At 55.5% G+C, this 16,507-nt stretch overlaps 2 protein-coding genes across 4 annotated transcripts; both read right to left on the bottom strand.

The window, feature by feature from the left end:
• Window positions 1-766: 766 nt before the first annotated feature.
• Window positions 767-15,942, bottom strand: TSKU (tsukushi, small leucine rich proteoglycan). 3 transcript variants are annotated; one of them, XM_050755565.1, is made up of 3 exons: window positions 15,785-15,837; window positions 11,566-11,694; window positions 767-3,305 (listed from the first exon to the last, which is right to left on the bottom strand). In XM_050755565.1, exon 3 carries the CDS (start codon window positions 3,295-3,297, stop codon window positions 2,236-2,238), a length of 1,062 nt encoding a protein of 353 aa, XP_050611522.1. In that variant the 5' UTR covers window positions 3,298-3,305; window positions 11,566-11,694; window positions 15,785-15,837; the 3' UTR covers window positions 767-2,235. The 3 variants fall into 3 exon arrangements, with proteins under 3 accessions (XP_050611522.1, XP_050611521.1, XP_050611520.1); XM_050755564.1 differs by having other exon boundaries at window positions 11,566-12,173; window positions 15,785-15,833; XM_050755563.1 differs by lacking the exon at window positions 11,566-11,694 and having other exon boundaries at window positions 15,785-15,942.
• Window positions 12,869-16,102, bottom strand: LOC126936502 (uncharacterized). The gene is made up of 3 exons (XM_050759261.1): window positions 16,091-16,102; window positions 13,631-16,034; window positions 12,869-13,310 (listed from the first exon to the last, which is right to left on the bottom strand). Exons 1-2 carry the CDS (start codon window positions 16,100-16,102, stop codon window positions 14,880-14,882), a joined length of 1,167 nt encoding a protein of 388 aa, XP_050615218.1. The 3' UTR covers window positions 12,869-13,310; window positions 13,631-14,879.
• Window positions 16,103-16,507: the final 405 nt, after the last annotated feature.

Here is a 16,507-nt window from a genome sequence, read left to right as displayed (position 1 = left end):
CCTCTCCCCCACACCGCCCCGCGCCACGCCTCAGCCCTTTCCTACCTTGACGGCTGAGTGCCAGCCTCGGACCCAGGGCCTCAGGTTGATACTTCTCCCTGGGGAGGCCTGATTACAAGATGGGCAAACTCCCTACCAGTGCATATGGCCTGAATGTTCCGGGCACAGAGTAGGTATCAGGAAAAACCTGCCATTGGTGATGATGGTAGACATTCCCTGTAGACTGGCCAGTTAGAAGGAAGAACTTGGTGACAGCAGAGCCACCCAGATGCGCTGCAAGCCTGATCTCTGTCAGTGGAAGTGTGCAAACAGGAGCTGGGGTACCATACCAGCTGAAGCGCCAAGAAAGAACAAAATACTGTTGCAGTTCAGAGGAGGGAGGTGGGAGGGGCTCGGGAAGCTTCTGAGGACCGGCAGGCACTAGGTCTACTGGATGGGAAGGAGGTTGAGAGACAGGGGTGAGGACAAGGGCAAGGTCCCACAGTAACACCTGAGCAAGAGAACAGGTGTGCAAAGGCCTGCCTGGCATGCTCATGGCTATGGCTGGAGTTGGGGTGACAGGAACAGCGGGGAGGGCCGGGGGAGATGAGAGGTGAGCAAGGTGCAGGAACTCCCTCCCTCACGTCACCTTACTCCCTTAATCCTGAGATTATCAGGCTTTTCAGGGAGAACAAGCTGCCCAGGGCAGGGCCTAACCTGATTCATCTTGGTGGCCCCAGAGCCCAGCCCAGGGATTGCCAGTGGACACTGGCTGAGTGAAGCAAAGAACTTTTTATGGTGTTTATTAAATCAAGGACCAGTCAGATAGATGATGGGCTAGGCAGGTGGGGGAAGACAGAGCTCACTGCCCTGTGGGGTCTCTGTGGGGCCAGCCCCTGACGCCCACGTGGCCACTGATGCCCAGCTTCCCCCAACACCGCAACACAGGCCCAGGACAATATCACAAAAGTGAACAAATGCAACCTTTTCCTGCTTTTACAAATGACATGTCTCCATCCCCGGCCAGCAGGGGTGGGGGAGGCGGGTTGAAAGTGACAGTCCATTAAAAAGACAACAACATTTATAAAATGAAGACTAAGGAAACAGCCCAGGGTTTGGAAGCTGAGATGCTACCCTGGGGGTCGAGCATAGACATGGGTGGGGGAGATCTTGCCTCCTTTCACGGCATTCCTGGGAGGGTGAGAAGGGCTGTCGCACTCAGGGCCAGTGGGGACTGAATCTAGGAGGCCCCTTGGAGCTCCCGGCCAGATGAGGCTCCAGAACTGCAGCAACTCCTTGGGGCAGTATCTAGAGGATGCTCAGGGGAAAATGGGTAGGCTTCCAGTCTGGATGCTGGGGGACCCCAACCCAGGGTGAGAAACTGGCTAGGCTGGAACCAATGTGCCCTAAGCTTCCAGAGGCTCCGAAGGGCAGAGTGACTTAGCCCATGCCACACAGCTGGTCACCAGGCCCAGAGTCCCACTTGTGAGGCTCTTGCCTGTCCTGCTGCTGCTACTCTTGTGCTAATGGGGAATGGGCAAGGGCAGCAAGGGGAGCCCAGGCGGGGAGGGCAGGGCTTATTAGAGGAGACAAGAAAGTGCAATGGGCCCGGCTGGGAGGCAGGAGGCTATGCTCCAGTCGTGCCACTGCCCCGTAGGAACTCAGATTAGCCTTTTTCCTTCTCAAGGCCTCAGTTTCCCCATCTGTCACATGAGAAGGGTGGACTTGATTCTTTGCAATTCCTTCTACCATTAAGGTTCTAGGGAAATAGAAAAGGAGGAAGTGGGTCTCACGGCCTCATGGCAAAGAAAGGGCTATGTTAGAAAATAAACTCATGCCCCTGAGTGACTGGGCCACGGGCCCAAGGGGACACTCAGCCCAGTGGACCTGAACTCTGCCTTGCAGCAGGGGGTCCCACCCACCCTCTGCCCGTCTCGGGTCAGGCCAGCCCAGCCATGAGGGAAGGCACTTGGGGGATAAGTGGGGAAGGGAAGCAGGAGGGGACCAGAGTCTGGTTTGGCATCGAAGTCCCTCTGCTCATGGTTTGGGGGAGCAACGTAGACAAAGGGGCGAGACTTTGCTGCTAGGTGTGACTCCCAGGTCCAAAGCCTCTCCTAGGCCCACAACTCCTGCAGTGACGCTGCAACATAGGCCTGCGGGCTCCCCACTGGTGTTGGCACATGGAACATAAGTCACTCGGGACCAGAGGCAGCCCAGGACAGCAGTCTGCTATGTGGCCCTGGGCCACACCATTCGTCACAAGATATTGGGGCCCCTGGCAGCAGATTCCCGGGTGTCTACGCAGTGCAGGGCCACCTTGGGGCTGGAGCCAGGCCTCCGGGGGTAGGCACCCTCCCGCACCAGGCGCCGGCACCACACATCCTGGCCCACGCTGACACTCTGCAGTGCCGGGAGGTGGAGAAGCAGCGCCTCAGGCAGGGGCACCAGGTTGGTGCCCGAAAGGTCCAGCTCCTGCAGGGAGTTCAGGCCTGAGAACACCTCAGCTCCTGCCCAGTTGAGCTTGGGGTTGCCCGACAGGTCCAGGACCTGCAGTCCCGGTAGCTCGCGGAAGCCATAGGGCGCCAGCTCAGGGAGCCTCTGCAGGCTGGCCAGAGACAGGTGTGTAAGGCCTGCCAGCCCTGCGAAGGCACCCGGACCAATGACAGCCAGAGGGTTCCCATCCAGGCTCAGGTAGCGCAGGGGCAAGTCTTGGAGGTTGGGCACGGCATGGAGCTGGTTCCAGGCCAGGTTCAGGCTCTGAATGGCGGGCGCAGGCAGGCCGGCCCTCGCGGGGTGGGGCACGAGGCGGTGAATGAGGTTGTGGGAGAGGTCCACGTGTAGTGCCCGGCCCTGACTGTGGGTCGTGAAGGCGGACACTGAGACCTCCCGGAGCTGGTTGTGGCTAAGGTTCACGTCACTCAGGGGTGAGCTGGTGAAGCTTTCAGCTGGCAGGGCTGTCAGGCCATTGTGGCTGAGGTCAAGCGACTCCAGGTAACGAAGGCGGGAGAAGGCAGTGGGTGAGATGCTGGTGAGCAGGTTGTGGCTGAGATCCAGGCCAGCCAGCGTCGTGTAGCCCGGCCCTGCCAACACCGACTCGTTCACCATCTCTAGCTGGTTGGAGGACAGGTCCAAGTGGGCTGTGTCCAGAGGGATGGGCACTGGCATGATGTGGGGGCCCAAGCCACTGCAATCCACCCGAGTCAGGCTGAAGCTGTCGAAAAGGCCGAAGGTCTCCACCTCGCACTGGCACCCGGGAAAGCATGGCCGGGTTGTCTGGGCCCCACTCACGGCCAGCAGCAGCAGCAGGGGCCACGGCATGGTGGGGGCTAGAAAGAGAGCCATGGGTGAGGACTGAATGCACCAGATGGTCTAAACCCACTGCACAGAACATGAGCCCAGTCTAGACACCGTTGGAAGGTGTCACAGGCCCCAACCTCCTGAAATGCTTCCTGGAACACTCCCCAGAGTTCCTCGACCCAGTTCCTCTCTGGCCTCTGCCTCTCCATCTGTATGGTAAAGGGGCGTGAGGCTAGGTGGTAAATTTTCAACTAGAAGAAGCAGACTCCTTTCTTAAACAAGAGCAGCAGATGAAGGCAGGCCTGGTCTGGCTGAAGTGAGGGGGACCTGAAGCCCTCCACTTTTGCCCACCATCTCTGCCTAGGGTGTTAGGAAACCCAGTTTGAAACCCACCAGACTAGACGGCTTCTCGGGCTGGCCTCTCCAGCTCTGATGGTCCAGAGTCCCTGGGTTGGTCTAGACCCCGACCCCCGGGTGAGGGGCTCATCCACTGGGCTGAGGGTAGGGTGTGCCCAGGGTGCCCCATTCTCTGCTGAGCAAGTGTTACATGTCAGGTGCTATTCTGGCTGCCCCACAGCACAGTCACATCTGACCCTCACGACCCCCTTGCAAGGCAGAAAATTCTGTTTTACTCAAAGGGAACTGGGCCTTAGGTTAAGACACTTTTGGACAGCCACACAACAGAGTGGAGTGGCCCTAGAGGGGACACTGACAGACAAAGCACCGCCCACTGCTGTGGTCTGGCCGGGGCTGAGCCAGGCCTGAGACCCACACTCCAGACTTCAAGACCAGGGCTCCCTCCCTGCAATGGGGCCTGCAGTGACTACCCCACCGCACCCCTACTCCACCTGCCCTGTCCCCCTAGCCTGTCATCCAGAGGCAGGATCTTCCCTTCTCACTGGGCATCCTGGTGTCCAACGTAGGTGTCTACACTCCCAGATGGGTTTTGGGGACACCTGTCCCGAGCACCTTTCCCCCTTACTCTGCCCCTTCCCCCAGCAGATTAAGCTACTACACCTCTTTCGTGCCTCCTTTAACCTTGGGCAGGCAATTAGGCTGCTTCCCCCATTATACAGATGAAGAAACAGAGGCTGAGAGAGGAATAGGGCTTTACCCCAAACTAGTAAAATGCAGGGCAGGAATGGGACCCAGGCCTGCTGTACTCCAATTCCTATATTCATATGCATTGCCTCCAGTTGGACTGGCAGAGTAGCTGGTGGAGAGGCAGGGTGCAGGAGGGGCTTTTCCCACTGACACATACTATGGCATGAGCTAGTTTCCCTCCTCAGATCTCAGTTCCCTCTGTACAATTACAGTGGTGGCTGCCACAGATGCCGGGCGCTACATACGTGTTGTCACATCTAATGGTCACACCACCCACTGCTGTTAGATTCAAAGCCTGTGTTCACGTCCACTGTAGCTCCTGGGATGCTGGTGCTCAGTGGTGCTAGCATGAGAAGCAGAGGGCTGGGCAGTGGGAGCCTCTAACTAGACCAATTGGATAGTCTGTGGTCACCCCTGCCCTGCACAGCGGCCTGCAGCCTGGGAGACAGAAGGCACTAAGCTTCCTTCTAGCAGGGTTCTTCATCTGGGTGGCCCTGCTCTGGGCCCCCTGCCCTCCTGCCCATCCCTCCCTCTGGCCTTCAGGAAGGAGGTGAGAGAGGGGGAGGAGATGGGCCAGGGACCTGCCCCCCTTCCAGACTGGAAGGTGGGTGGGGAGGGAGTAGCAGGATTGTATTACCAGCCCTGCATGAAACTTTAAAGAGCTAGCCACTTGATCTGCACTCTGGCTTTGCCCAGGGGCAGGGAAAAGTGGGACTCTTCTCCCCTGCCCCCATCCCCATGTAGGCCCCTCCTCTCCCACCTCTTTCTTTTGTAGAGGCCAATTTCAGGATTAAATCCAGCCCAGGTGCATCCTGGGCATGGTCCCAACCAAGGCAGGACAGAGTGTTCCAATGTCTGGAACCAATAGGAAAATATTAAGTTGCTTCAGGCCCCCTTTGTTCCCCTGGGTGAGCTCCTCACCGCAGGGCTCATTACCACCAAAGGCCCCACCTCCCCTGCTAGGCTGATCTGCTCATTCATACCCACCCTTCCTGGGGTTTAAACAAACACCACAAAGGCCCCAAGATTACCCTTTGATTCCCAGAGGTGATTATGCAAGGGGTCCGTGAAATGCCAAATGGCCTCGTATGAGCTCCCACTTACATAACCAGCAACTCAAAACACTGCCCAAACCCACTCCCACCAGAGGGGACCTCTCGCTGACCCTCTTAAAGTCTCCGCCTTGTCCTCTGCACTAAAGGGTGGCAATTTCTGCCCTGCCCTCTTCACCTAAGTTGATTAACCCTTACTGCCAACTGTGAAGGGCTGTGCACATGCAAAGGGCGGTCATAACCCAGCAGCCAGAAGATACAGAACTGAGGCAATGGTAGTAACAGCTGATATAAAGAGGCACCTGATGTAAAGAGGCAGGAGTACCTAGGTAACTGTTCGCAGATGCTCCCAGGGCACTGGACTAGGTTCCTTGCTCAGCCCTGCACAGTGGACACCTCTCCCGGGGTTCCTGCTCTGTGCTGGGCCTATGCCCAGGGCTGGGCATTGGCAGTGGGAAGTGCCGACAGTGACAGTTGGGGCCAGTCCTCACTCTCTGCTAGTGCTGGACACACATGCTTTCATTCAGTCCGCACAGTCACTCTGTGAGCCAGCAGTCTCATCCCCATTTTAGAGCAGAGGAACTGAGGATGGGAAAAGGAAGGTGGCTGACCATCTTTAGCAGGAGTGACTTGCTACACTGTGCAACTCTGGGAAGTTGTATTGGTCCGTTTTCATGCTGCTGATAAAGACATACCCAAGACTGGGCAATTTACAAAAGAAAGAGGTTTAATTGGACTTACAATTCCACGTGGCTGGGAAGGTCTAACAATCATGGTGGAGGGCGAAAGGCACTTCTTACATGGCAGTGGCAAGAAAGAATGAGGAGGAAGCAGCTGAAACCCCTGATAACCCCGTCAGATCTCATGAGACTTATTCACTATCATGAGAATAGCTTGGGAAAGACTGGCCCCCATGATTCAATTACCTCCCACTGGGTCCCTCCCACAACACATGGGAATTCTGGGAGATACAATTCAAGTTGAGATTTGGGTGCGGGCACAGCTAAACCGTATCATTCTGCCCCTGGTCCCTCCCAAATCTCATGTTCTCACATTTCAAAACCAATCATGCCTTCCCAACAGTCCCCCAAAGTCTTAACTCATTTCAGTATTAACCCAAAAGTCCACAGTCCAACGTCTCATCTGAGACAAGTCTCTTCCACCTATGAGCCTGTAAAATCAAAAGCAAGTTAGTTACTTCCTAGATACAATGGGGGTACAGGCATTGGGTAAATATAGCTGTTCCACATGGAAGAAATTAGCCAAAACAAAGGGGCTACAGGACCCAGGCAAGTTCAAAATCCAGCAGGGCAGTCAAATCTTAAAGTTCCAAAATGATCTCCTTTGACTCCATATCTCGCATATCTGAGTCATGCTGATGCAAGAGGTGGGTTCCCATGGTCTTGGGCAGCTCCACCCCCGTGGCTTTGCAGGGTACCTTTCTGGCTGCTTTCACGGACTGGCATTGAGTGCCTGCAGCTTTTCCAGGTGCACAGTGCAAGCTGTTGGTGGATCTGCCATTCTGCGGTCTAGAGGATGGTGCCCCTCTTCTCATAGCTCCACTAGGCAGTGCCCCAGTAGGGACTCTACTCCGACCCCACATTTCCTTTCTGCACCGTCCTTGCAGAGGTTCTCCATGAGGGTCCCGCCACTGCAGCAAACTTTTGCCTGGGCATCCAGGTGTTTCCATACATCTTCTGAAATCTAGGCAGAGGTTCCCAAACCTCAATTCTTGACTTCTGTGCACCCACAGGCTCCACACCATGTGGAAGCTGCCAAGTGCTGTTGAGCTTTGGTTTGGGTTTTGTAAAATGAACAATTATCCCCTTCTGTGGATGCTCAAAGAGATTGGGTCACCTGCCCAAGGCCAGTGAATGATGGTTCTGGGACCTGCCAAATCTTGGGGCTTGCACCCTCGGAAGCCATGGCTGAGCTGTGCCTTGGCCCCTTTTAGTCATGGCTGGAGCATCTGGGACACAGGACACCAAGTCCCTAGGCTGCACACAGCATGGAGATCCTGGGCCTGGCCCAAGAAACCCTTTTTTTCCTCCTACGCCTCCAGGCCTGTGATGAGAAGGGCTGCCTTGAAGAACTCTGACATGCCCTGGTGACATTTTCCCCATTGTCTTGGGAATTAACATTCAGCTCCAAGTTACTTATGCAAATTTCTGCAGCTGGCTTAAATGTCTCCTCAGAAAATGGGATTTTCTTTTCTAATGCATTGTCAAGCTACAAATTTTCCAAACTTTTATGCTCTGCTTCCCTTATGAAACAGAATGCCTTTAACAGCACCCAGGTCACCTCTTGAATGCTTTGCTGCTTAGAAATTTCTTCTGCCAGATACCCTAAATCATCGCTCTCAAGTTCAAAGTTCCACAAATCTCTAGGGCAGGAGCAAATTGCTGCTGTCCCTTTGCTAAAACATAACAAGAGTCAGTTTTGCTCCAGTTCCCAACAAGTTCCTCATTTCCATCTGAGACCACCTCAGCCTGGACTTTATTGTCCACACTGTCATCAGGATTTTGGGCAAAGCCATTCGACAAGTCTCTAGGAAGTTCCCAGCTTTCCCACATTTTCCTGTCCTCTTCTGAACCCTCCAAACTGTTCTAACCTCTGCCTGTTACCCAGGTCCAAAGTTGCTTCCATATTTTGGGTATCTTTCCAGCAACGCCCCACTCTACTGGTACCAATTTACTGTATTAGTCCTTTTTCATGCTGCTGATAAAGACATACCCGAGACTGGGCAGCATACAAAACAAAGAGGTTTAATTGAACTTAACAGTTCCACATGGCTGGGGAAGGTCTCACAATCATGGCAGAGGGCAAAAGGCACTTCTTACATGGCAGTGGCAAGAGAGAATGAGGAGGAAGCAAAAGCTTCCTGCATTCAATTACCTCCCACTGGGTCCCTCCCACAACACATGGGAATTCTGGGAGATACAATTCAAGTTCAGATTTGGGTGGGGGCACAGCCAAACCATATCAGAAGTCATGGGGAGTTAAAATGGAGTTAACAATCCCTTCCTCAAGGAGTTGCCGCAAGGGCTAGAGACTGCTTGTGTGAAACACCCAGCATAGTGCCAGGACACTGACAGATGTGCAGCCAATGGTAGACTGAGACACAGTCACCAACTACATCCCTCCCCACACTCTGGGGCACTCACAGGGAGGTGACAGGGCAACTGTACCTGGTGACAAGATAAGTCCTGCAGGACTGTCAGGAGCCCTAGGTCTCAGTGCCTGTTCTGCCATGGACTGTCCTCATCTCATCGCTGAACAAGTCTCTTCCCCTTTCTGTGCCTCAGTTTCTAGCTTCACATTAAGAGGTTCAGTTTAGATAATCCAACTCCAGGGTTTTGGGATTTTAAAGTTTAACAAAAGCACATCCTAAACTTCTACTAAGTATATACAAAGCACTGGGCTAGGCCAGGAGGGAGTGGGGAGTGGGGGGCGGAGGGTGGTAGTGACGAGACAGATACTAGGGTCCCTGTCCTGATGGGGCTTACAGACCAGCAATGAGAATAGAAGACCAACTTATAACAAGATCACTAACACCAGCTTTGGACCCAGGAGACTAGGGCTCTAGTCCTAGGTCTGCCACTATCTGTGTGACCTTCCGTTTTCTTTATTTCTTTGAGCCTTGGTTTTCTTATCTGTGTAACAGTATTCACATTGCCTCCCTCTGGGACCCGTACTCTACCCCCAGGAGAAAGAGAAATGAAGACTGGTAGCCACCAAAGAAGGCTGAGAAGGAAAGGGATCTTTCAGTCAAGATTCAACATTTTTTCCAAACCATGACCTGCAGATAAAAGATATCCACTGATTGACCAGATTACATAACACAAGAACAGGAGGACAAGGGCTTAGAAACCACATCCATCTGTGGTTTGGGGGATATACTGTAAGGCCTTCCAGTGCAGGGGCCATGAATCATGCATTGTTGGGCCCACAGGGCCAGGTCCACAGTGACTCTAAGTTTGCTGATGGTCTGCTAGGACAAAGAGTAAATGTTACGGCCCCAACAGGCTCCAGGCAGGTCTCCCCAGGTGACACCGCACACACTGCTATGAGACATCTCTAAAACAGCTTTGGCCACATCACTCTCCTTATCAGAAACCTCTTGGGTTCTGCTTTTTACTTACAGAAATCAAGTCTCCCGTGCACGAGGCACCTGCAAGTTGTCACCACCTTCTTCTCCCCTCCCACCTGTCCCCAGCCCCCCATGTGGATTTGAACCCTCCTTGACAGCCAGAGTGGGAACAGCCTTCACCTTGATGGACTCTGAACAACTCTCACCCTCTGCTAACACATCTCCAAACTTGGAGAATTCCAGGGCTTGGGAGCTGGACGGCCCCTTGGGGATCATGGGTGACTGGGGCCTGGAGAGGGGCAGTGACAGCAAGGAATGGCAGAGCAGGGCCCAGGACCTAGGACCTGATGCCTCATGTGACTGCCAGAACTGCATGCATCCATCCCGCCTGCCCCTGGCCTGCTCCCAGCAGAACAAAGCCTGTTCTGTCCACTCAGGCCCCCCACCCCTCCCTCCTGGCCTCTCACCCCACAGGCTACCCACAGGCCTCCTTCAGTAAATTCTCTGCCGTGAGTTACCTGCTGTTTTCCTGCTTGATGTGTGAGCAGCATGGGGCAGTGCCGTGCTTACTTTAACTGTGTGTTCTTTCCCCCACCTGGGAACAGAGCCAGGCCTAGAGGGCGCGTGGAGGAAGAGCAGGATGAACCGGTCAACTGCAAGACCCAGACAAGGTGTGAACCTAGCTCTGCACCTACCAGCCTTGGGTAAGTCTTGGGACCCACTCCGAGGGTCCTCAACAGGGCTCAGAGCACAGGATTGTTGAAAGAATTAAATGACAGAATGGCAGGCATTCCACTCACTATCTGCTACACAAGTACTCAGTGTGTGGTAGACAATGACGGTGATTTGCTAAGCCTTCTAAAGGCAGTCACCATGTGATCCTTCATGTTTCTCCCCAACCAAGTTCCCAGTGCAGCCCAGGAGCGCAGCAGGTCCGAGACTGCCTGTGATGACATTCTCCAGTCACTTCCCTGGTGTCTGCTGATAAGGACAGCTCTCTGGGTGTTGGGTTCCAGCTTGAACCCACCTGGCCCCAACTGCCTGACCCTGGTGCTGCACTACAGCATCTCTGGTCTGTAAAGTTTTCCAGTTCCTCCCACTGCCCTCGACAACTTCCACAGGGCACTGTTGGCACAGGGCCACACTGGCACAGAGCCCCAGCACCCTCCTGAGACCGGCCTTTGTCTCGACTGGCTGTTCCTCAATGCAGAGCTGCCTCCCACCCTGCTCCCCTCAGTCATGAGCTCACTCAAGCTGATGCCAAAGAAATCCCCAGGTGGACGGTTTTCAGAAACGTCCTGCCCTCCAACCACTTTGTCAGCTCTGGAAATGCAAGGCAGAAAGAATTTCAAGGCCAGACTCCCGGAGCCCCGAGGGCCAGCTCTTGCAACAGACCCGCTAATGCAGCACATCTGGACAAACACAGCAGCCCACCATGTGCTCTCCATCAGCATCTCACTTCTGCCTCACCACAGCCTTGACCCTGGGGATACTGTCCCTATTTTGCAGACATGGAAATGGATGTTATTCAGCTGAGAAGGAGAGGACCCAGGACTTAACCCCAGATGTCTTAGCTCCAAATCCACTCTGCCTCAGCTTCCAAATGAGCACATGTGCAAGACAGCTTAGACCTGGTCATGCTGAACTGTACTTACATGTTTACCTGTCTATCCTACTGTGGGCAGGGATGGCATTAGGTTCCTTTTTATGCCCTTGAAGCTGAGCACTGAGCCTGGTACAGAGCAGACACCATGTGAAGATGCACCAAGCATCTAGAATACCGCTACCTCACCAAAGGACACCTCTCAACCTCTCCCATGCTTCCTCAACTACGATCTGTTCAGTCACCCTGCAGAATCAGCAGGTTAGATGGCATCGTATCTACTTTACAGCTGCGTAAAGCAGCCCAGAGAGATTCTGTGATCTGTCCAGAGACACACAGCCAGAGAGGATGGGGCTGGACCAGGACCCAGATATTCTGACATCCAGTACCTGGTCTCCTCCATGACATGATCCCAGGGACCTGTAAGCCTAACAACTTACCCAAGGAGGATAATCTACAGGGAGATGGGCAAGGCTCCCAATAGGATTTTTTCCTTCCAATGTCTTCTTCCTGAAGATTTTCAAGTTCCCATCAACTTGAGGCAGCGTACATGGACACACGAGGAGGCGCTATGGGGCAGAGGGCAAGGGTTCTGTAGCCAGGCAGTCTGGGTTCCAACCCTACAGGGCGTTCACTGCTCTGAGGCTTGTTCGTGCCCTCACCCCTCTGAGTCCTCATCCGTAACATGGTGATATTCCCCATGCTGGTACCAATGGGTCACTGTGATGATTACATGAGGCAAAGTGAAGACTCAGACCTGGCCTGGCACACATTGGTATTCACTGAATGTTGGTTCCTGTCCCCAGTGAGTGATTTCAGGGACCAGGGAAGAAAAAGGTGCTGTGACACCAGCAAATCCTGAGGCAAGGGCAGGGGCTGAAGATGGAGAAGAATCCACAATTCATCCCAGAGGCCTTGGATCTTCTCTCCACATACCATCCAGGATCCCGGTGTGGCTACGAGGTGCTGACAAGGCACTCCCAGGAGACTGGGAAGGGCGAACTGGAAAGGTCTCAGAGGCCAAAGCAGGCAGAAGCTGCTGTGTTGCCTGTGACAGAATGAGGGCTCAGCATCAAATCCGCAGCTCCCCCTGGGTAGGTGGAATCACTGTCTTCCCTCTCCCACATCCCTAAGCTGGACAGTCACCTCCCACTGTCCAGGTCAGGCTCAGGAGACCTGCTGCAACAGCCTCACTCCTGGCCCCTGACTTCAACTGCCAGCCATGCTGGGCACCAGAATGCACTTTCCAACAGAAGACCGGGACCCTACCACAGCTCCCTCTTTCAAACCCATCCCACAGAGACAGTTTTCTAGTCTAGAGGCCTGTGACTCTTCTAGAGCCACCTGCCTTTTTGCACAGGTTGTTCCCTCTGATGAAGACAAAGATACTCTTCTTTGTCTACCAGCAGATTCTCATACATTTGATTCAAGAAGCCACCTCCTCTGTGAGGCTTTCCCAGTCTAACCTGCCCCTCACCCAGGAAAGGCCACCCATGCTGTGAGCTCCCATGGCCCTTGGGCTGCCCCTGTCAAGGTACTGGCCCACTTCTGTGGCCATCTACGAATCGGTGTAGATGGACAGAAAGCTCCCTTCTGCTTTGTGGTGAACATAACAATTGGTGCAACCCTGCAGGATGCTTAGGGCTCTGCCCACTGGTGAAATCAGGTTTAGGACCAGAATCAAAACTGTCTCTGCCTTCTATTGTCGGTGCAATCCAATGAATTTCTGTCTACACAATGTAATACATACTACAAACCACTTTTCATTTATTTGCACATGTAATTCATCATCTTATTTAATACACCAGATCAGTGGAGCAAGAATTAATATCCTCACATTTTAAATAAGTTACTTGTCCCAGGCCACAGAGGTAGGAAGCAATGGGGTGGCAGTAAAATCCGGGTCCTTTGACTCTAAGAGGCTGGATCACTCGGCCTCCAGATTGGTCTCCTGACCTCCAGCACCACCCACAAGCCAGAGACTGGTTTCACAGAATTACCAACCCCACCCTGCTGTATCTGTTTAAATCCTCCAGGAGCTATCCATTGCCTACAGGGTCAAATCCCACTTCTCGGCCTGGCATTCAAGGCCTTGGTGATTTGGTCCCTGCCTTCCCAGCCTCAAGTTCAATTCCAATTCACCACCCTCAAGACCTTGCGACTGCCGATCCACCCTGCGGACCACCTGTGCTGTTTTCTTTTTTTTTTTTTTTGAGACGGAGTCTCACTCTGTCGCCCAGGCTGGAGTGCAGTGGCCAGATCTCAGCTCACTGCAAGCTCCGCCTCCCGGGTTTACGCCATTCTCCTGCCTCAGCCTCCTGAGTAGCTGGGACTACAGGCGCCCGCCACCGCGCCCCCCGGCTAGTTTTTTTTTATATTTTTAGTAGAGACGGGGTTTCACCGTGTTCGCCAGGATGGTCTCGATCTCCTGACCTCGTGATCCGCCCGTCTCGGCCTCCCAAAGTGCTGGGATTACAGGCTTGAGCCACCGCGCCCGGCATACACCTGTGCTGTTTTCATGCACAGGTCCTGCACATGCTGATCCTTTTGTGGGAGATACTTCCTGCCTCCCCTCTGTGTACCCACTGACTTCGAAACCCACAGCAGGAGGAACCTCCCGTGAGGCCCCTCCCCTGGGCTATTCCCACAGAACCCCTCTTAGGACTTGCTTGGGCCAGGGGGCTTTCAGGGAGGACCCAACCCTCTTTATGAAGTGTCCTCAGTGCCCAGGCCAGCCTTGCTCTGAAAAAGGAAGCATGAACTCTCAAGTGCATCCCCTGTGTTGACCCAGGAGTTATGATTAAGAAGAAAATTGATCTGGACTCTACCACCCACAAACTGTCATTTAAAAAGTAAGAGGAGAAAAGGTCAATCCCCGTCCCTTCCCTTTCCATGTTTGACTCATTTATCAGCTTTTGCCTTTCCTGGTGTTGGAGGAAGGGTAGGTGGAAGCCCGGTGGCTGTAGCATTGCAGCCTTCCTGGGGAGCAAAGTAGTGCCTGGGAATAGGTCAGGTCAGAATGGAGGTGTAGGTTAAACATCAAAGTGTTTCTAGGTTCTGGGATCTGAAGCAGTCAGCCAGAACAGAAGAGGCTCTCAATACCTCCCCTTACAGAAGGGAAACTGAGGCCGGAGAGGGAAAGGAAAATGCCCACAGTTGTCTCTTTCCCAGGTTAGCGGCTGTGCCCTTCCATCATGTCTGCAGCATCCGACAAAGCTCTAGGTTAAAGACTGGAGTGAGCGGTGGGGAGGAGGGTGTTTAGGGTTATCTTTGCGACTTAGGCTCAAAAGCCCAGGAGGCTCCTGCCGCTCTGAGCCCTCCCTCTCCGGTCAGTCCCAGGCGCTGCAAGTCTAGACTTATCCGGAGGGCAGGGCGCACAACGATGAAAGAAGGATCGAAGGTCTTGAGTCACCTCCTCGCCAGGCCAAATGTGGGCTGGCGCTGCTCTCCGCCCGGCTCCAGCAGCGCGGGTTATTCCCACCGCACGCCCTGAGCCTCGAGGGAGTTCTCGCCCTGTCCGTGCCAGAGTGACCGCGACTCCGCGAAGCTGAGCAACTTGCCAGCGCCGCACAGTGGGCCAGTGGCCGTCCCAGTTGAAACCTGTGTGTGTGAGGCTCCCACGGCCCCCAGCCCAGCTCCGGGTCCTGCGAGGCGGCGCCTCGGGCATGATCTGAACTGGCAGTCGCTCGCTCCCTACCAGGTCGGAGGGTTGGTCCCCCTCCCCCGGGGGCGGGCTGCAAACGGAGAGCGGGTCTCAAAGCGGAGCCTGTCTCCCCACCAAACAGACACAACTCTCTGGGTCACACTCTTTCCAAGAAGCGCGGGGAGGGCAACGCCAGCGCCCTGTCCCTTCCTCTCCCCAGCCCAGGACCGGAGCCCGGGACCCACCTCTCGCCTCCTCCTCCCAGCCGGGGTCTGCAGGGGAATCCGCACGCTCCTCCCAGCCCCTGCCCGGCCAGTCCCCAGGCGCTGCGGATCCCCCCGACCACCAATCCCATCGCAGCCCCTTGCGGTCCTGGGACCTCAGGAGGGAGAGGGGAGGGCTGCCGGCGCCCCCGGCCGGGCTGCGGTGGGGAGGACTGGGGCTGTTGCCGAGGAACCGGGAGAAAAGTTTGGAGCCAAGTCGTGGGCCCGAGTGGACAGCGGGTGAGCGGGGAGGTGGGGCGGAGTTGGGCTCTCGGCGCGCACACCCTCTGTGGACACCCAGCCCAGACACGTCGGCAGGCACCGACCACGTATGCGGACACACGCGATGCGCCCACCGACGCCCACAGCCAAGCGCAGGCCCGCAAACGTGGACACCGGCGCAAAGCAGCCGCGCAAAGCCACGGATACACAAAGGCACCAGCAGCGGCGCGTCCCCGACTGCAAATCCACAAAGACCCACAAACATGAGATGCACGTGTCCGCACAAAGACCCACACGGCCCCCGGGCGGAGCCTTTGTCTCCCGCAAGCCCCTTCCCCTGGGTTAGCGTTCCCCACTCCCGCCCAGCCCCAGGCGTCCGGCTAAAGTTGAGGGGCCTTGGCGGGACCCAGCCCCGCCCCTGCGACCGGCGTCCCCCACCCGCCCGCCGAAGGGGCCGCGAGGCTGAGGTCGGGGACTCGGGATCTTCACCCGCAGCGCGAACTCTCGCCCCGTCCGGGGACCCACACCCACCTGGAAGCCTGCGCCGCAGCCGCCTCGGCACGCTCACCCCGGCGGCCCGGCCGCGGGCCCTCCGGCCGGCGCTTTTCTCCCGGCGGCGCGGCCCGCCCCCCGGTCCCCGCCCGCAGCCGGGCTCCCCCCTGCCGGGCGCCGGGTGGCTGCTCGGGCCAGCCGCGGGGCGGCTCAGGGAGTGTCGCCAAAGTGCCAGCCTCTCCCGGCGCGCGCCCCGCCCGCGGAGCCCGAGCCGAGCCCGGGTTCCACTCTAGGGAGCGTCTCAAAAGTGCGCAGCTCCTGCCCCCTCCAGTAGGCTTCCCTCACAGCTTCCTGCATCCCGGATCCCTGCCCCCTCCCCCTGCGCGCCCCAGCAATCTAAGCAGATGGCCTCACTGTCGGGAACATCTGGAGGTCGCCGGAGTACGTGCCTCTGTGTGTGTGTGTGTGTGTGTGTGTGTGTGTGTAGAGAGAGGGAATTAGTTGCTAGTAAGGAAGAGATGGGGTGGGTGGGTGAGGGCTTCCTCTTTGCTTGTTCACCGCCCTCCCCGTTTTTTTTAAAGAGTGAAAGAGGTTCAGGGACGACAGGGAGCCAGAAACCAAGAATCTGAAGCAAGAGAAAGACTGGCTGAAAGACGAACCCACAGAGAAGAGAGAGCCCGGCTCGGGCAGAAAAGCTGGCAGGAGAGGAGAGAGAAAGTCAACAGATTGAGTTTTTCTTTTATGGAGGAAACCATTGGCTTC

The sequence above is a fragment of the Macaca thibetana genome, chromosome 14, assembly GCF_024542745.1.
Source record: "Macaca thibetana thibetana isolate TM-01 chromosome 14, ASM2454274v1, whole genome shotgun sequence".
Lineage (NCBI taxonomy): Eukaryota > Metazoa > Chordata > Mammalia > Primates > Cercopithecidae > Macaca > Macaca thibetana.
This window is presented reverse-complemented; position numbering and strand designations above follow the sequence as displayed.